A 21,359-nucleotide genomic window follows, 5' to 3' on the forward strand; every position below is an offset into this window, starting at 1 on the left:
GAAATTGTCCATTTCCTCCACATTTTCCAATTTTTGTGCATAGAGGTTTTTGCAGTATTCATAAATGATATCTTGTATGTCTGTGGCATCAGTTGTGATTTCCCCTTTATTGTTCCTGATGGAGCTTATTAGGGATTGACCAGTGGTACAGAACATAGAACCCAGATATAAAACCATCCTCATATACCCAACTAATCTTTGACAAAGCAGACAAAAACATACACTGGGGAAATGAATCCTTATTCAATAAATGGTGCTGGGAAAACTGGATAGCCACATGTAGAAGACTGAAACAAGACCCACACCTTTCACCTCTCATAAAATTCAACTCACTCTGGGTAACAGACTTGAACCTTAGGTGTGAAACTATTAGAATTCTTGTGCTATTACCATGCTGTTTTAGTTACTACAGCTTTGTAGTATAGCTTAAAGTCTGGTAAATTGATGTCTTCCAATTTGTTCTTTTCACTTAATATTGTGTTTGCTATATGAGTCCTTCTCTGGTTCCATATAAAGCATAGAATTATTTTTTCTAGATCTGTGAAAAATAATGTTGGTATTTTAATAGGGATTGCATTGAATCTGTAGATCACTTTGGGTACTATAGGCATTTTAGCAATGTTGACTCTACCATCCCTTGAGCATGATATGGTTTTCCACCTGTTTACATCCCCTGCTATTTCCTTCCTCAGTGTTTTATAGCTCTTCTTTTAGAGGTCTCTAACCTCCTTAGTTAATTATATTCCTAGGTATTTTATTTTCTTTGTAGCTATTATGAAGGTTATTGAGTCTTTGATTTGGTTTTCAGTTTGACTGTTGTTGGCGTACAGAAATGATACCTGTATATTGATTTTGTATGAATTTGATGAATCTGATTGTGATGAATTTCTGTACATTGATTTTTTAACCTGAGACATTACTGAATTTGTTTATCAATTCCAGTAGTCTCACGGCTGAATCTTTTGGGTTTTCTAGATATAAGATCATCTCATCAGCAAAGAGCGATAATTTAACCTCATCTGCCCCCATTTGTATGACCTTAATTTCCTTCTCTTGTATGATTGCTCTGGCTAAGAGTTCCAGCACTGTGTTGAATAGAAGTGATGATAGAGAACAACCTTTCCTAATTCCAGTTCTAAGTGGGAATGCTTTCAGTTTTTCCCCATTCAGTATGATGTTAGCTGTGGGTTTGTCATATATGGTTTTCATCATTTTTATTTAAGTCCCATCAATACCTGCTTTGTTAAGCATTCTTATCATAAAAAATATGCTGAATTTTATCGAATACTTTTTCTGTGTTTATTGAGAGAATCATAATAGAAACATCATACTTAGTGGTAATAACTGAAATCTTTTCCTCTACTATCAGAAAAAGGCAAGGATTGTCACTCTTATCACTTCAACATAGTACTGGAAGTCTTGTCAGAATAATTAGGCCAGGAAAGAAATAAAAGTCATCCAAAATGGAAAGGAAGAAGTAAATTACCTTTGTTTGCAGATGACATAATATAATATGGAAAACCCCTAAAGAATACTTATAAATACACACACACACACACACACACACACACACACACACACACACACACACTCAAACTGTTAGATCTAATGAACAAATTCAGTAGAGTTGCAGGTTACAAAATCAACATACACAAATCAGGTAAGTTTCTATATGTTAACAGTGAACTATCTGAAATGAAATTATGAAAACAATCCCATTTATTTTAGCATAAAATAATAAAATATGTATATGTAGGAATAAACTTAGCCTAGGAGATGATAAACTTGTACACTGAAAGCTATAAAACTTCAATGAAAAAAATGAAAGGATGCAGAGATAAATTGAAATATGGATCTCATATACATGAATCAAAAGACTTGATACTATTAAAATGTCTGTATTACCCAAAATGATTTACAGAGTGAATGTAATCCCAATTAAAACCTCAATGATTTTTTTTTACAAAAGTAGAAATGACAATCCTGAAATTAATATGGAACCACACAAAACCCTGAATAGCGTAAGCCATCTTGACAAAAAAGAACAAAGCTGGAGGCATTGTGCTTCCTGATTTCAAAATATATTAAAAATCTACAGTAATTAACACCGCATTATACTGGCATAAAAACAAACATAGAGTGAAATTAAAACGAATAAAGAGTGCATAAATGAAACCATGCATACTATATAGAGTCAAATGATCTTTAACGACTTTGCCAAGAATGCTCAATGTGAAAAGGGTAATCTCTTCAACAAATGGTGCTGAGAAAATAGGATATCCACATTCAAAAAAGAATGAAACTGGGCCCTTATCTTACACCATACATACACCACACAACACACACACACATATGTGCACATACACACACACAGAAAACAAACTTAGAATGGATTAAAGATTTAAATATAAGATGTAAATTTGTACAACTTCTAGAAGAAAACATAGGGACAGTGTCATGACATTTGTCTTGGCAATGATTTCTTGGATATGAACATGAAAACACAAGACACAAGCATGATTAAAGTGGAACTATATCAAAATAGAAAGCTTTGGCACAGCAAAAGAAACAATTAGCACAGTGAAAAGGCAACCCATAGAATGAGAAGAAACAATTGCAAACCATATAATTTATAAAGGCATTAATGTCTAAAGTATATGAGGAACTATTGTAATTCAACAGCAATAATAATAATAGGCTAATTAAATATAATAAACATCATTTTTTAAATTTTATTTCAAGAAAATATGCAAGTACAAACATATTGGTTGCATTTTATAACTTCGCCTCTCCCTAGGAAGGGTTAGAGGTATGCCCTTCCCCTCCACAATGTTCACCACATCCCTCATATGTGAGTCAATCTCCCCAACCCCTGAATCCCTGGTGAACACCACCAGCATTTGAGTAACATAATGCTAATTAGTCAGTACCAATTTGATGGTGAGTACATGTGAAGACCATTTTTCTGATCTTGTGTCACCTCACTTTGGATAATGAGCTTAAGCTTAATCCAGGATAATATAAGTGGTGCTAGCTCACTGCATTTCTTAGAATCGAGTAATATTCCACTGTAAACATACACCAAATTTTAATAATCCACCCATGAATTGGCAGACACTTGGGTTGTTTCCACATCCTTGCAATAATGAATTGTGCTGCCATAAAGATTTGGGTGCAGATGTCTTTATAACAGAATGCCTTATTCTCTTTTGGGTAGATGCCTAATAATGCTATTGCTGGATCGAATGGTATTTCTACTTTTAGCTCTTTGAGGTAACTCCAAATTCTTTTCCCCAAAGGTTGCACTAATGTACAGTCCCACCAGCAGTGTAAGAGTGTTTCTGTCTCTCCACATCCTCACCAGCATTTGTTGTTTTGGGTTTTATTTTTTTTTATTTTTTTTATTTCATCATATTATGGGTTTAAAAATATTGTTAAGGTTACATATATTGCCCTTGCCACCCCTCCCCCCACTACCAAGTCACAGCTTCTAGCACGTCCATCCTCCAGGTGGTGCACATCGCACTCATTACATAAGTATACACCCATCCCCTCCTCCACCCTCCCACCTGCCCAACACCCGATAGATAAATGTTTCTTTTTTTTGAAATTTTGGTTACATTTTATATCTTTGCCTCTCTCTAGAAAGAGTTAGAGATATGCCCTTCCCCTTCACAATGCTCACCACATTCCTAAGATGTGGGTCTACTCCTCCTTCCCCATGAATCCCTGTTGAATACTACCACCATTTGAGCACCATAGTTTTAATCAGTCAGTACCAATTTGATAGTGAGTACATGAGGAGCCCATTTTTCTGATCTTGTGTTGCCTCACTAGGATAATGGGCTTAAGCTTAATCCAGGATAGTATAAGCAGTGCTAGCTCGCTGTCATTTCTTAGAATTGAGTAATATTCCACTGTGAACATATACCAAATTTTAATTATCCACTCATGAATTGACGGGCACTTGGGTTGTTTCGATGTTCTTACAATAGTGATTTGTGCTACCATAAACATTCAGGTGCAGATGTCTTTATAGTAGAATGTCTTATGCTCTTTTGGGTAGATGCCTAACAGTGCTATTGCTGGTGGGTAGAGGCCTAACAATGTTATTGCTGGGTCGAATGGTATTTCTATTTGTAGCTGTTTGAGGTATCTCCAAATTCTTTTCCACAAAGGTTGCACTAATTTGCAGTTCCATTAACAGTGTAAGAGTGTTCCTGTCTCTCTACATCCTTGCCAGCATTTGTTGTTTGGGGATTTCTTGATACAGGACATTCTCCCTGGGGTTACATGGTATCACATTATGTTTTTGTTTTTTTTTTGTGCTTTTTTGGTTTTTTATTCAGCAAACCATACATATATTTTTCAAAACATAAAATCATTCAGCAAAAAAAAACAACCGAACAATGACAACAAAAAGCAGCAAACATGCCACAAAGCAAACCAAACACAGCTAACTTTCCCTGCTAACATATTTTGTCTTTTAATTTTGGCATGTAGAGGTCACAGAAAGTCACAGACTTACAATATATGCACGCTCAAAGATTCTAAGGGCTTATTTAGGAAGTTATCTTTATTTGAAATAAAGAATTTTGAGTTATAAAACTGAATGGCTTATAGAATGCAGCTTACTAAAGTCTTTGTTCTTACAAACTAGAGGCATCTCATCCTTTGAGAGCTGAAAATATATATAATCTCTATTTCTTGCGGTTGGCAGCCACAGTCACTTTTCACCGTTGGCAGGACTGCCGGAGTGCTCACGCTCCTCAGCCGGTGTGCTGCGTCCCCGCTGGCTTGGAATAGCAGGAAGCACTCTGTTTGTCCGTAGAGGTTCTCCAGAGAGAAATTTTTGGTCTGGTAGGGGAGCTAGGTTGTTCCGAGTGAAAGGAAGATCCCTGATTTTGGGTCTGTTTGGGGAAAGATGATGAAAATTTTGTCCTGATGATGGACTATGTAGATGAGGAAGGTGTGGTGGCACCAAGACTTCCTGGTGACCAGGCCGGCCAGCGAGTAACCTGTCTAGCAGCTTATCAGAAGAAGACACAGTCCAAGATTTGTAGGAGAACACCTGATTAGGATCACTTCTCCAGTGGTTCTCTAGCAACACTTGGCAGCCAGTTCTGTTATTTAATAAATCCTGCTCACTTCGGCTTTTCTGAGATTGCTGTGCGGTAGGGTGAGGACCAGAGCTCAGGCCTGCGTGGGAAGTGGCCCCGTGGGAGGCTGTCAGGAAGTTATTGCCCAGGGTGATGGGTGGGAGACTCTGCGTTCTGATTGGTGGAAGCCCCTTAGGGGCCAGCGGTTTCTTTTCTGGCAAGAGATATTTTGAATTCTCTGAGGTCCTCTTCTTAAATTCAACCATAGCCACCTGTTCACCAGGCTGTTCTTGGCAGTTGGTACCCACGATGCTGTCAAAGGTAGTGATGATGTCATCAACTTCCGAGGTGTCGTCCCCCCTGTGTCGGTCCCAGCTGTGATCCTTCTGATGGGCTCTTTGCTCTTCTTTCTTGTTTTTGCAGAAGATTTGGTTGAGCACGCTGAACCGTCCCTCCTTCTTTTGGGGTCGACTGTTCTGGGAGGGAAGGGGTCGAGCAGGCTGTACTCTGCTCTCTTGGGAGAGGAGTTTGACACACGCCGTGTGGCCGCAATACAGGGCGTAGGCCAGTGGCGTGCTCTCATTGATGTCCCGCAGGTTGCTGTCCATGCCCAACTCCAGCAGTGACTGTACACATTCTTCCTTCCCTGCAGCTGCAGCCCAGTGCAGAGGGGTCCTGTCATCCACATCCAGAGCCTGGAGGTTACACTCGGGAACTCTTGCCAGTTCGTTAATAATGTCGCTGAAACCCGCTGCTGCCGCGATGTGCACGCACGTCTTCCCACTCTCATCGTCATAGTTGATTATGGACGGCCCCTGGTGATGGCTCAGAATGACGGAACACAGAATTCTATTTCCACTCTGGACTGCCCAGTGGAGAGCCGTTTTAAAGTCTTTATCCACAAGGGTGGGGTCTGCTCCCTTCTTCAACAGCACTTGGGCGTGTTGAGGCTGGTTGTGGAAAGCTGCCCAGTGGAGTAGTGTCATTCCCTCACTGTCCTGGTGATTAACCTCACTGAGGCTCGACTGTTGCAACAGGACTGTCAGAAGCCTCACCTCGGGCTCAGCAGTGGCAGCATGCAGTGGCAGACGGCCATTTTTATCTGGGATATTGTGCTTGGCACCATTTCTGAGTAGACTCACACATCATTCGAGCCAACCCAAGTAGGTGGCCAGGCATAAACTCGTGCGGCCGTAAGCATCCTGCATGTTGATATTGGCTCCCATCTTCAGCAGCAGCTTCACTGTGTCCACTTGCCGTCCAGAAACCGCATGCATCAAGGGTGTACATCCTTCACTGTCACAGCATTCTAGGATGGCAGGGTCTTCCCGAATCACTGCAGTCAGAGCATTGACATCTCCATTAGATGCTGCCTGATAAACCATAGTCAGGTCGACTTCCTCAGATGAGTCACCTCTGCATCTTGTCCCACTAGAAGGTCTTCAGGGGCAAAAGCAGCCATGGAGCTGTCATCTCTTATGATAACAATGCCTCCTTCTGGAACATCTCCTGATGGACCTGCCTGGGGTCCTTTTACAGTTAGCTTTTTTTTCCTCCCAAAGTTACACAGGTAGTAAGTGGTGAAACGCAGGTAAGGCTGCAGGCCGTCAGGCCTACATTCTAACCCTTGGGTCCATGCGCACTGTGGTCTGGAGGTCCCCTGTCACTCAGAGGCAAAGTCCTCGTATGTTCCAGTGAACTTACGACCTTTCTTTGGTGCTGGGTGGACATTCCACACTTCCACATTCCATTCTTTCTTACTCACAGCAGCTTGTACACCAGGCTCCTCCCTGTTGCACAAGCTGTGTGGCTCAGTGTTTTGCCTGACACATCATTGTGCTAGAGTTTATACTGACTCTTTGCTGATCAAACACAGATGGGGTGCTGAAATCCATTGTTGTCTGTCTCATCATTTATCATCAGACTGGCAAAAAGCATCCAGGTCTCTTGGATCTGGGCTGGGAACACACAGCAGGTCACCGAGCTTCTGCAGCTGGAATGTCGCTTTAAACCAACAGAAACCTCAATGGCTGAGTGAGGATTCACGGGCCAGACAGAGCATGTGCAGAGCTGCCAATGCAGTTTGCATTCAGCTGTGCTCTTGGTGGAGTGAGAGCCTCATTTGAGTCATGTGAGCAGACAGTGCCATCTCAATGGAACAGGACGTAAATATTGTAGCAGGAGGCTGCTGGCCACGTGCTGTGCGGAGTAATTATCCACTTCCGCAGTCTCCTCTTCTTCAGACCCCTTCAGCTCCCTTCTCCGACTGACAGGGAGGTTGGGGGAAAACATCTCTCATTTGAAAGGTTACATTTCAAGGCTCAAGTATTTGTGATGATAAAATTAAAACAGTCTGCAGTCACAGGGTGTTTATTGGAGTGTTATATGTGGTGAAACCTAAAAAATCACCTAAATGTACAACATTTGAGGAGCAGTTGAATAGTAGTAAATTCATCCTCTAGGTTAAAAAATCAGAGATATATAAATCTATGAGTATTATTCTGGTGGAATGCCACTAATCTATTGTTAAATGAAACAAGTTATATATTTTATTGGTTCACATTTTTATAAAACCAGCATCTACCCACTACATATGTAAATATAATATGTTTATACATGTTCAAAGGAACCTTGAAAAAGATGTAGGAAGATACATACTAAACTGTTAATATTGGCTACCTCAGAGAATTGCAATTAAAGTGAGAAATTTCTAACTGTTCTTTATCAATTTCTATGTTTTGGCTTATAATAGTTGTCTATTATTTTATCTTTGTGATAAAAATATGATATAATAAATTCAAACAAAGCTCTACATTCTAGATATGATCAAATGTTTGGATAAACCAGGCAGCCATGTAGTAGATGTTCTCATAAATGCTGTTGATAATAATAATAACTGTTTTCTTTTTTAACTTAATAGCGTGCGATGTGGAAATAAAAGCAAAAATCATTTTTCTCTGTATATGACCACATTTGTTTTGATATGCACTGATCTAATGTATAATTTGTGGTTTTGATAGGCTCCTTCCTTATCTCTTGCCTCATATTTCCTCAGTGCCCATCATTTATTTTCCATCAACAAATTGGTGGGCCTACCTCCTCTGTGACAATACTGCTGCTCACTCAAAATGCCACTACCTACCGTCCCTTCCCACATCAGCCCTTCTCCTCAAAATACCCTGTGTTCTTTTTATTTAAAAACAGAAGCAGAACATATATCTTACAAATCATTACTCAAAATGTGCTCCATAGGTAAATTTCTTAAATTTCCCAACCCCATTTCTTGTGTTAATCATGAGCACCAAGTGGGGGCACTGAGAGTGGTTTGAGGAGGAAGCTGAGACACTAAATAATCCTCAGTGCTTAAGGTTTCAATAAATGCCCATTTCCTCCCTCCCCCCAAAAGTCTGAGTCTCCATCATGACCATCCCCCAGATGGTGCACATCTCACTCATTATGTATGTATATACCCGCCCCCTCCCACCTCCCCCCTCCCCAATACCCTATTACTGTAGCACCTATGTGTCCACTTAGGTGCTACTCAGTTAATACCAGTTTGCTGGAGAATATATCTGGTGCTTGTTTTTCCATTCTTGGAATACTTCACTTAGTAGTATGGGTTCCAGCTCTAACCAGGAAAATATAAGATGTGCTATATCCCCATTGTTTCTTAGAGCTGAATAATACTCCATGGTATACATATACCACATTTTATTAATCCATTCTTGGATTGATGGGCACTTGGGCTGTTTCCACAGCCTTGCAATTATGAATTGTGCTGCTATAAACATTCGAGTGCAGGTGTCTTTTTTGTAGAGTGTCACTGGATCATTTGGGTAGATGCCCAGCAATGGGATTGCTGGATCAAATGGTAGATTCACTTGTATCGCTTTAAGGTATCTCCATATTGCTTTCCACAGAGGTTGAACTGGTTTGCAGTCCCACCAGCAGTGTAGGAGTGTTCCTCTCTCTCCGCAACCACGCCAGCATTTATTGTTTGGAGATTTTTTGATAAAGGCCATTCTCACTGGAGTTAAGTGATATCTCATTGTGGTTTTGATTTGCATTTCCCTGATGATTAGAGATGTTGAGCATTTCTTCATATGTTTGTTGGCCATTCTTCTGTCTTCTTTAGAAAAATTTTTGTTCGAGTCCTTTGCCCACTTTTTAATGGGGTTATTTGATTTTTTCTTCCTAATTTTCGTGAGTTCTAAGTATATTCTAGTTATCAGTCCCTTATCGGATGCATAGGATGCAAAAATTTTCTCCCATTCTGTAGGTTGTCTGTTTACTTTCATGACTATTTCTTTGGCTGTGCAGAAGCTTTGTAGTTTGATCATGTCCCATTTATTTAATTTTGTTGCTGCTGTGATTGCCTTTGGGGACTTCTTCATAAACTCTTTGCCCAGGCCAATGTCTAGGAGAGTGTTTCCAACTTTTTCCTCTAGAGTTCTAATAGATTCATATCTTAGGTTTAAGTCTGTTATCTAGCGTGAGTTGGTTTTTGTGAGAGGTGAAAGGTGTGGGTCCTGTTTTAGCCTTCTACAAGTGGCTATCCAGTTTTCCCAGCACCATTTATTGAAGAGAGATTCTTTTCCCCAGCGTATGTTTTTGTCTGCTTTGTCAAAGATGAGATGGCTATATGAGGATGGTTTTATATCAGGATTCTCACATCTGTTCCACTGGTCAATATTCCTGTTTTTGTGCCAATACCATATTGTTTTAATTACTACAGCTTTGTAGTATAGTTTGATATCTGGCATATTAATGCCTCCCATTTTGTTTTTGTTGCCTAGAATTGCTCTTGAAATTCAGGGTCTTCTTTGGTTCCATACGAAGCGTAAAATTATTTTTTCTATATCTGTGAAGAATGCTGATGGGATTTTAATAGGTATTGCATTGAATCTGTAGATCAGTTTGGGTAGTATAGACATTTTGATGATATTGAGTCTGCCGATCCACGAGCATGGTATGGATTTCCATCTGTTTACATCCTCTGCTATTTCCTTCCTCAGTGTTTCATAGTTCTCCCTGTAGAGGTCTTTTACCTCTTTGGTTAAATATATTCATAGGTACTTTAATTCCTTTGTTGCTATTGTGAAGGGAATTGAGTCTTTGATTTGGTTCTCAATTAGATTGTTGTTGGCGTATATGAATGCCTCTGATTTCTGTGTATTGATTTTGTATCCTGAGACTTTACTAAATTCATTGATCAGTTCCAGGAGTTTCTTGGTTGAATCCTTGGGGTTTTCTAGATACAATATCATATCATCAGCAAACAGTGAAAGTTTGATCTCTTCTGCCCCTATTTGGATACATTTGATTCCATTTTCCTGTCTGATTTCTGTAGCCAAGACTTCCAGCACTATGTTGAACAGAAGTGGAGATAGTGGGCAGCCTTGTCTGGTTCAGGTTCTAAGTGGGAAGGATTTCAATCTTTCCCCATTCAGGATGATGTTGGCTATGGGTCTGTCATATATGGCTTGTATCATTTTTAGGTATGTCCTTTCTATGCCTATTTTCTTAAGTGTTCGTATCATGAAAGGGTGTTGAATTTTTTCAGAAGCTTTTTCTGCATCTATTGAAAGAATCATGTGGTCTTTGTTTTTGCTTCTGTTTATGTGGTGAATTGCATTTATAGATTTACGTATGTTGAACCATCCCTGCATCCCTGGGATGAAGCCCACTTGGTCGTGGTGGATTATTTTTTTGATAAGTGTCTGGATTTGGTTAGCTAAGATTTTGTTGAAAATTTTTGCGTCTCTATTCATTAGGGATATTGGTCTGTAGTTTTCTTTTTTTGTTGCATCCTTTCCTGGTTTTAGTATCAGAGTAATATTCGCTCCATAAAAGGTGTCGGGGAGGTTTCTGTTCTTCTCGATGTTGTGGAATAGTTTCTGCAAGATAGATACTAGTTCTTCTTTGTAAGTATGGTAAAATTCAGGTGTGAAGCCATCTGGACCGGGACTTTTCTTTTTAGGGAGATTTTTAATTGCTGTTTCTATTTCAGCTGTTGAGATTGGTCTGTTCAGGGAATCTATTTCTTCCTGGTTGAGCCTAGGGAGGCTGTGTGTTTCTAGAAATTTGTCCATTTCCTCCACATTTTCCAGTTTCTGTGCATAAATATTATTGTAGTATTCATAAATTGTATCTTGTATCTCTTTGGGATCAGTTGTGATATCTCCTTTTTTATTCCTGATGGAGCTTATTAGAGATTTCTCTTTTCTGCTTTTCGTTAGCTTAGCCAATGGTGTGTCAATTTTGTTTATTTTTTCAAAGAACCATCTTTTTGTTTTATTAATCTCCTGAATAGCTTCCCTGTTTTCAATTTCGTTTAGTTCTGATTTGATCTTGTTGATTTCACTTCTTCTGCTGGGTTTGGGGTTGGTCTGTTCTTCTTTTTCCAGCTCTTTGAGTCGTTTCATTAGATTGTCTATTTGTGATCTTCTTGTCTTTTGGTTATAGGCATTTATGGAGATAAACTTTCCTCTCAGAACTGCTTTAGCTGTGTCCCAGAGGAGTTGATAACTTGTCTATCCATTGTCGTTTTCTTCATAGAACTTTTTTATTTCCGTCTTGATTTCTTCATTTACGAAGTAATCATTTATTAGGAGGTTGTTAAATTTCTACGTTTTTGTGTAGAAATGTGAGTTTCTGTTAGTGTTGATTTCTAGTTTTATTCCACTGTGATCTGAGAAGGTACATGGTATGATTTCTATTTTTTTAAATTTCTTGAGATTTTCTTTGTGTCCTAGGATATGGTCAATCTTAGAGAATGTCCCGTGAGCTGATGAGAAGAACATATATTCAGTGTATTCTGGGTAGAATGTTCTGTAAATGTCAGTCAGACCCAATTGTTCTAGAGTTTTGTTTAAGTCCATTATTTCTTTATTAATTTTCTGTTTGGAGGATCTGTCTCGTGCCTTCAGTGGGGTGTTGAAATCTCCGGCGATTATGGAGTTGCTATTAATCCATTTGCTTAGCTCAAGTAAGGTTTGCTTTATGAATCTGGGTGCACCTAAGTAGGGTGCATATATATTTAAAATTGTTATCTCTTCTTGTTGGACTGTGCTCTTCACCTTTATATAATGACACTCTTTGTCTTTTACTACTTTTGTTGGTTTAAAAACTAAATCGTGTGAAATTAGAACTGCCACACCAGCCTTCTTTTGGCTTCTATTTGCTTGGAATATTGATCTCCACCCTTTTATTTTTAGTCTATATGCATCCTTGCAGGTTAGATGTGTTTCCTGAAGACAGCATATACTTGGCCTGTATTTTCTTATCCATTCAGCCAGCCTATGTCTCTTGAGTGGACAGTTTAAGCCATTCACATTTATTGAGAGAACTGATAGGTAAGGTAGATTACTGATCATTCTGTTGGGTTGGATGTTGTTGCTATGGTTTCTGTCTTGAGCCATTGTAATATCTGGCCTTTAATATCTTTGGGTTTTGGTTGTTTTTATATTCGTGGGTTATTATTATGATGTTCCGTGCATAACGCTGTTTTAAGTACTTCTTGTAGGGCTGGTCTTGTCTTGGTGAATTCTCTGAGCCTTTGGTTGTCTGAGAATGTTTTTATTTCTCCTTCATATACGAAGCTTAGTTTTGCAGGGAATAATATTCTAGGCTGGGCCTTGTTTTGTTTCAAAAGAGTGAGAATGGGGCCCCAGTCTCTCCTTGCTTGTAAAGTCTCATTAGAGAAGTCTGATGTTATTCGAATTGGCTTTCCCTTGTATGTTACTTGCTTCTTTTGTCTTATAGCTCTTAGAAGGGCCTCTTTAGTTGATACTTTGGTTAGTCTGATGACTGCATGTTGTGACGTCTTCCTTTTGCGTTGAATCTCCCAGGGGTCCTCTGAGCTTCCTGAACTTGTATATCAAGATTTTGAGCAAGGCCTGGGAAGTTTTCCTCTATTATATCTTCAAACAGCTTGTCCAACCCTTGAGTGTTGTCTTCTTCCCCTTCTTGTAACCCTATGACCCTCACATTAGGTTTCTTCACATAATCCCACAGCTCTTGTAGGCTTTGCTGTTTTCTCTTGTTTCTCTGCTCTATTTCTGTGACTGATTTATTTAATTGGAGAGTGTTATCTTCAAGCTCTGAGATTCTTTCTTCTGTTTCATCTACCCTGTTCTTGAGGCTTTCCACTGTATTTTGTAGTTCCTTGAAGTGATTCTTCATTTCCAGGAGTTCGGTTACACTTTTCTTCAATGTGTCTATTTCTTTTCTCATATCCTGGAGACTTTTTGTGGTTTCTTGGTGTTGGTTATTTAGTTGTTGTTGCAGCTGGGTGAGTGTTCTTACGTTCCACATACGAAATTCCTCTTCTGTCATATTGGCTGCCTGATTTTGGTCGGTGTCCGTTTCTAGGGGGCTGGTGCTCCTCTTTGGGGGTGTGTTTTTCTTTTGGTTCTTCATATTTCCTGAGTTCTTTCGCTGATTTCTTCCCATGTCGATCAGATGTTGTTTCTTTCCTTAGGTTATTGTTTGGGTATTCACACACCTTGTTTAGTTTCTGAGGCGTTAGGTGGTGCCTGTGGGTGAAATTGGACCACTCCCTGTATATTGAGTCAGTGGGTGCTGTGGAAAGGCTGTGCAAGATGCCATCCCTGTCAGTAGGTGGCGTTTGCTTGGAGGAACAGGCTATGGTGTTGATTTTGAGTCCTGTTATCAGCTCTCGTTCTGGGCGGAGCTGGGTTGGGTAAGCCTGCCCTCAGGCCGTTAGCAGGGGTCAAAGTTCTGTTCTCTGCTTCTAGGGAAAGCTGTCAGGGTGGGGCTGGAATGGTCCTGCTCAGCCAGAAAGTCTGGGTGTGGGGGTGGGGCTGTCTTCGACCCACAGTCTGCAGCACGCCTCGCTTCTTTCCACCCTCCCCAACTCCGCAGCTACTCCTGGGCCTCTGCCAGCAGGCCAGACCACAAGCCACCAGGCCTCCCCGGACTGTGATGCCGGCGGGGAGGTTCCCTGCACAGGAACGCCACCTGGGTTGGGCGCACGGCCTCCTCCTGGGAGGAGGGTTGCCCTCTAGGACGCCGATCCGCCCCTGGAGGCACACAGACCTCAGTAGGCTGTTCACGTATAACCCTTCTGTGCCCCGGGCAATGCTAGCCCTCGGTGCAGGGGATCTGGTCTGCAGGTCCGACCTCTGGGTCCCAGTGTTCAAACTGTATTCCCACCAGGGAGAGGATTTCTGGTCCTAATTCACCCACAGGGAGCCCAAGCTGGGTCTATGTCTCTCAGCCTCTGAGTCGGCACCGTTTTCCTGGGAGCACGGTGCCAGCAGCACCTGGGAGGGCGGGAGGGGTCCCAAGCGGGAAGGTCCCGTTCCCTGGAGGTACCTCCGGCTGGTGGCTGTATTGTCTCTCTGGGCAGCCACGGGTAGGGTCGGCGGAGGGGAGGAGGAGGCAATATGGCGCCTGCTGTGCGGCTCAGATCCGTGCACAAGGAGGTGCCCGGAGGAAGTTGGGAACCTGGTGCCACATCTGCTACAGGCTCACCGTTGGCTGGCGGCGGCAGTCTCTGGGCTGGTGTCCGCAGGTGTCTCCACCCGCTGGGGAGCCCACCAGCAGTCCCGAATGCAGGGGAGGGGAAACAGCAAATCCACCTACCCTTGCCACTGGTCTCCGGGCTGCTCCGGTGGTCTCAGCCTCCAGTTCTCCTCCGCAGCCTCCTCCCGTGGAGTCTCCCGGGGTCTCAGGTACCCCTCCTTCCAGCCCTTGTCCGCTGTATGCTCGTCTTCTTGCTTCTTTCCTCTAGTTTCTGCTAGAATCTGTCTTTTCTGCAGAGACCCTCTGTCTGGTGGTGTTATTCGTCCGCCATCTTGCTCCGCCCCCCCATTATGGTTTTGATTTGCATTTCTCTAATGGTTAGAGATATTGAGCATTTTTTAGCTACATGCAGAAGATTGAATTGAGATTTCTTGATACAGGCAAATTTCACTGGGGTTAGGTGATAATCTCATTGTGGTTTTGATTTGCATTTCTCTAATGATTAGAGATGTTGAGCATTTTTTATATGTTTGGTGGCCATAATTCTATCTTCTTTGGAAAAGTTTCTATTCATTTCCATTGCCCATTTATTGATGGGGTCATTTGATTATTTCCTGTTAATTCTTTTGAGTTCTAGAGAGATTCTTGTTATAAGACCTTCATTGGAAGTGTAGAGAGCAAATATTTTCTTCCATTCTGCAGGTTGTCTATTTGCTCTAATGATAGTTTCCTTGGCTGTGAATATGCTTTTTAATGTAATCAGATCCCATTTGTTTATTTTTGTTTCTGTGGTGATTGCTTTGGGTTCTTCTTCAAGGATTCTTTGCCTAGGCCAATGTCTGAAAGGTATTTCCCAACATCTTCTTCTAATATTCTTTTTTTTTTCCTTTTATTTTCTCATATTATGGGGGTACAAATATTGTTAGGGTTACATATATTTCCCCTGTACACATCTACTCACCATCAAATTGATACTGACTGATTAAAACTATGGTGCTCAAATAATGGTAATATTCACCAGGGATTTTGGGGGGGAGACCCACATCTTAGGGATGTGGCAAGCATTGTGGGGGGAAGTGATTGCCTCTAACCTTTTTTAGGGAGAGGCAAAGATATACAGTGTAATTAAAATGTCTAAAAAAACCCTGTTATCGGGAGATGGGCAGGTGGGAGGGGGGAGGAGGGGAAGGGTGTTTACATACATAATGGGTGCAGTGCACACCGCCTAGGGGTTGGACAAACTTGAAGCTTTCATGCCCTAGGTTTAAGTCTGTTATCCATCTTAAATGGATTTTTGTGAGAGGTGTGAGGTAGGGATCCAGATTCATACATCTGCATGTAGCTATCCAGCTTTCCCAAACCATGTATTGAAAAGAGATTCTTTTCCTCAATGTATATTTTTGTTTACTTTATCAAATATTAGGTTACCATATGCAGATGGTTTCATCTCTAGAATCTCAGTCCTATTTCAAAGATCAATGCTTCTGTTCTTATGCCAGTAAAATGCTGATTTAAATTACCAAGTCCATTTATGACAAACCCACAGCCAATGTCATACTGAATGGGAAAAAGTTGAAACCATTCCCACTTCAAACCAGAGTTAGACAAGGATGCCCACTATCTTTTCTTCTCTTCAACATAGTTCTCAAAGCCCCAGCTATAGTAATCAGGCAAGAGAGGGGTATTACAGGCATCCAAGTGGGGGCAGATGAGATCAAATTCTCGCTCTTCGCAGATGATATGATATTATATCTAGAGAACCCCGTGGATTCATCCAAGAGACTCCTAGATTTGATAAATGAATTCAGTAAAGTCTCAGGTTATAAAATCAATATACACAAATCAGAGACATTCATATATGCCAATAACTGTCGAGCTGAAACTCAAATCAAAAACGCAATACCTTTCAGGTATTGCCCCAAGGAAAATTAAATATCTAAGAATATATTTAACTAAAGACACAAAAGACTTATACAAGTTAACTATGGAATGCTAAAAAATGAAATTGTAGAAGATATAAACAGATGGAAAAATCTACCTTGTTTGTGTATTGGTAGAATCAATATCATTAAGCTGTCAATATTACCTAAGGTCATCTACAGAATAAATGCAATCCCCATCAAAGTACCATCATCCTTCTTTACACATCTAGAAAAAATAATTCTTCAGGTTGCATGGAACCAGAAAAAAAACACATATACCCAAAGCAATCTTAAGTAAAAAGAACAAACTAGGAGGCATCAGTCTTCCTGACTTCAAACATCTTAATAAACACCTTTTCAGAAAAGATATACACATGGGAAATAAGCACAAAAAAAGATGCTCCACATCATATGTCATCAGGGAAATGCAAATTTAAAAAAGTGAAATACTACTACATATCTATTAAAATGGCAAAATTAAGAACATGGACATAATCAAATGCTGCTGAGCTTGTAGAAAAATAAGAACTCTCATATGTTTCTTGGCCATTAGTCTGTCTTCTTTTGAAAAGTTTCTGTTCATGTCTTTTGCCCACTTTTTGATAGGGCTGTTGGATTTTTTTTCTTGCTCATTTTCCTGAGTTATGTATAATTTCTAGTTATCATCCCTTTATCATATGTGTAACATGATAATATTTTTTCCCATTCTGCAGGTTGTCTGTTTGCTCTTGTGAGAGTTTCCTTGGCTATACAGAAGCTTTTAAATCTGATTAGGTACTATTTGTCTAATTTTGTTGTTGCTGTGATTGCCTTTGGGATATTCTGCACAAATTATTTGCCTAGGCGAATATTTCCAACGTTTTCCCCTAGAATTCCAATAGTTTCACACCTTAGGTTTAAGTCCGTTACCCAGCATGAGTTGATGTTTGTGAGAGGTGTGGATCCTGTTTCAGTCTTCTACATGTGGCTATTCAGTTTTCCCAGAACCATTTATTGAACAAGGATTCTTTTCCCCAGAGTATATTTTTGTCTGCTTTGTCAAAGATTAGATGGCTATATGAGGATGGATTTATATCTGGGTTCTCTGTTCTGTTCCATTGGTCTATGTCTCTGTTCTTGTGCCATTTTAATGCTATTTTAGTTACTATAGCCTTGTAGCATAGCTTGAATTCTGGTAAATTGATGCCTCCCAATTTGTTCTTTTTTATTACAATTGCTTTTACTATATGGGTTCTTCTATGATTCCATATGAAGCATAGAATATTTTATCTGCAAACAATGATGTTGGTATGTTAATAGTGATTCCTTCATTGCCTTGAATCTGTAGATCACTTTGAGTAGTATAGACATTTTAACAATGTTGATTCTGCTGACCCACTAGCATGGTATGGGTTTCCACCTGTTTACATTTTCTGCTATTTCCTTCCTCAGTGTTTCCTACTTCTTCCTGTAGAGGTCTTTTACCTCCTTAGTTAAATATATTTCTAGGTATTTTATTTTCTTTGTTGCTATTGTGAAAGTATTGAGTCTTTGATTTGGTTTTCAGTTTGGCTGTTGTTGGTGTATAGGAATGCTACTGGTTTATGTATATCAATTTTGTAACCTGAGACTTTGCTGAATTTATCAATTCTAGTTGTCTCGTGGCAGAATCTTTGGGGTAAGAATGAAAAAAACCAAGTACCGCATGTACTCACCATCAAATTGGTATTCATTTATCAACACTAATATACACATATAATAGTAACATTCATCAGGTGTCTGGCAGGTGGAGGAGAAGATGGATATATTCACACTTAATGATGCAGTGCACACTTTCTGGTGGATGGACACACTTGAAGGTCTGACTTGGAAGGGGCAAAGGAAATATATGTAATCTAAACATTTGTACCCCCATAATATGCTGAAATAAAAACAAAAATTAAAAACACCCAATATTAAAAAAAAGAGAGAGAAAAATGGGACCTTTCTTTCTCAAAAAATAAAAATAGAACTATTATATAATTCAGCAAGCCCAGTTGTGAATGTATATGTAAAATAGTTGTAATTAGAATCTCTAAGAATTATCTTCACTTCCATGTTCATTGCAATACTATTCACAACATCCAAGATGTGGAGACAACCTTACTGTTCATCAACAAATGAATGGGTAAAGAAAATGTGGTATATACCTATAATGAAATATTATGCAGTCTTTAAAAATGAGGAAATCCTGTCATATGTGACAATATGGATGAACCTGGAGGACATTATACTAAGTAAAATAAACCATATTTCCTTGTGCTCCTTTATAGTCAATTTTTTCTCCTCCCCAGTCCCTGGCAATAGCTAATGTGCTCTCTGGGAGTATATTTTGTATTTTTAAGGAATTTCAAATAAATGAAATGACATGGCATACAATCTTTTGTGTCTGGCTTCCTTTTGATTTCAGACTCATTCACGTTGTTCCATGTATTCATAATTTATGCCTTTCTTAACTGCTTAATGTTCCACTGTATAGGTATGTCATAATTTATACATTTATTCTCTACATATTTCACATATAGGTTGGTTCCAGGTTTGGGCTATTATGCATAAAGCCATCAGGAATATTTGAGTATAAGCTTATTAGGAGGCATATATTACCATTTCTATTGAGTAAATTCCTAGAAGTAGAATTTTGAGGTGGTATAGTAAATGCATCTTTAACTTAATAAGAAACTTTCAGGCTCAATCCAAAGGGTACCAGCAATATATGAGATTTCAAATTGCTCCACATTCTTGTCAATTATTAGTACTGTCAGTTGTAATTGGAATCAGCTTAGTGTGTGTGTATGTGTGTGTGTCTGTGTATTGTATTTTGGGTTTAATTTCCTTTTCCATTAGGACAAATGATGTTGAACATCTTGTCATGTGCTTATTTGCCATTCATATCTCTTGTTTGGCAAAATGTTTAATTAGTTATTTGCTTATTTTTAATCAGATTGTTTCATTTGTGATTATTGATTTGTAAGTGTGCTTTATATATTCTGGACATAAATATATGATATATGTGTTGTGAATTATTACTCTTAATCTACACACCATGGATTTTTATTATTTTTCTCTTCTTTGACTACAAATTCTTTTAAATTGGGATGATGCCCAATTTACAAATTTTCATTAATGTTTCATGTTTGTATGTGCGTGTGTGTGTTTGTGTGTGCATGTATATTTGTGTCCTATTGAAGAAATATTTTCCTATTCTACGATTGCAAACATTTTTCCTAGGTTTCTTTACAATGTTACATAGTTTTAGGCTTTATGTTTAGGAGTATATCTATTTCAAGTCAATATTTGTGCATAGTGTGAGTTAAATATTGTGTTTATTTTTTTCTATGTGGATATCTAGATGATGTAACAAAATTTTTGAAAATATCCTCTATTTTCCTTTGAATTACCTAGATATGTTTATTTAAAATTAATTTGTCTCATATGTATGGGTAAGTCCTATTTCTAGATTCTCTTTTTTCATTTATCTATGTCTATCTTACTATTGAAACTGTATTGTGATTATTATACCTTTAAATAATTTTTATTTTATTTATTTTTATTTTTATTTTTTTTTTTTTGAGGATCTTGCTTTGTCACCCTGGCTAGAGTACAGTGGCTACACCATAGTTCACTGCAACCTCAAACTCCTGAGTTCAAGTGATCCCCATGACGCAACCTCCCCAGTGGCTGGTAATACAGGTGCATGCCACCACACTCGGCTGATTTTTTTCTGTTTTTTGTAGAGACGGGGTCTCACTCTTGTTTAGGTTATTTTGAACTACTGACCGCAAGCAATCTTCCTGCCTTGGCCTCACAAAGTGCTAGGATTACAGCCATGAGTCACCACACTCAGCCCCTTTAAATGAATTTTCAAATAAGGCAGGATAAGTCTTCCAACTTTGTTCTTTTTCAAAATTATTTTGTCTATTGTAATTGATTTGCATTTCTATACAAACTCTAGCATCATTTGTTAAAAAGAGAATCAATTGTACATGAAGTTTTCTCTGTACCTTTGTCAAAAGTCAGTTGTCCATATATAGTTGATCCTTGAACAACACGAGTTTGAACTGTGTAGGTCCATTTATACTGATTTCCTACCACTTGTGCCACTCCAGAGACAAAAAGACACACTCCTCATCTTTCTCCTCCTCCTCACCCTACCTAAGATGAAGACAATGAGAATAAAGACCTCTATGATGATTTACTTCCACTTAGGAAGAGTAAATATATCTTCTCCTCCTTTTGATTTTCTTGACAGCATTTTCATTTCTCTAGCTTACATTATTATAAGAATATAGTATGTAGGGGGTGGAGCAAGATGGCGGACGAATAACACCGCCAGACAGAGTATCTCTGCAGAAAAGACAGATTCTAGCAGAAATTAGAGGAAAGAAGCAAGAAGACGAGCATACAGCGAACGAGGGCCGGAAGGAGGGGTACTTGAGACCACGGGAGACTCCACAGGAGGAGGCTGCGGAGGAGAACTGGAGGCTGAAACTGCCGGAGCAGCCCGGAGACCAGCGGCAAGGGTAGGTGGATTTGCTGTTTCCCCTCCCCTGCATTTGGGACTGCTGGTGGGCTCCCGAGCCGGTGGAGAGACCTGTGGACACCAGTCCAGAGATGGCCGCTGCCAGCCAGCGGTGAGCCTGTAGCGGACGCGGCACCAGGTTCCCAACTTCCTCCGGGCACCTCCATGTGCACAGACCCGAGCCACGTGGTAGGCGCCATATTGCCTCCTCCTCCGCTCTGCCGACCCTACCTGCGGCTGCCCAGAGAGACAATACAGCCACCAGCCAGAGGCACCTCCAGGGAACGGGACCTTCCCTTTTGGGACCCTACA

General features: G+C 39.8%; 1 protein-coding gene across 1 annotated transcript; it reads right to left on the minus strand.

Moving 5' to 3' along the window:
- Positions 1-4,477: 4,477 nt before the first annotated feature.
- LOC105869281 (ankyrin repeat domain-containing protein 55-like) lies at positions 4,478-7,012 on the minus strand. Its single transcript, XM_075999399.1, is given in 2 exon segments — positions 4,478-6,521; positions 6,963-7,012. Coding segments are annotated over 2 exon segments (1,845 nt in total). The 3' UTR covers positions 4,478-4,726.
- Positions 7,013-21,359: the final 14,347 nt, after the last annotated feature.

This window comes from Microcebus murinus, chromosome X, assembly GCF_040939455.1.
Source record: "Microcebus murinus isolate Inina chromosome X, M.murinus_Inina_mat1.0, whole genome shotgun sequence".
NCBI lineage: Eukaryota > Metazoa > Chordata > Mammalia > Primates > Cheirogaleidae > Microcebus > Microcebus murinus.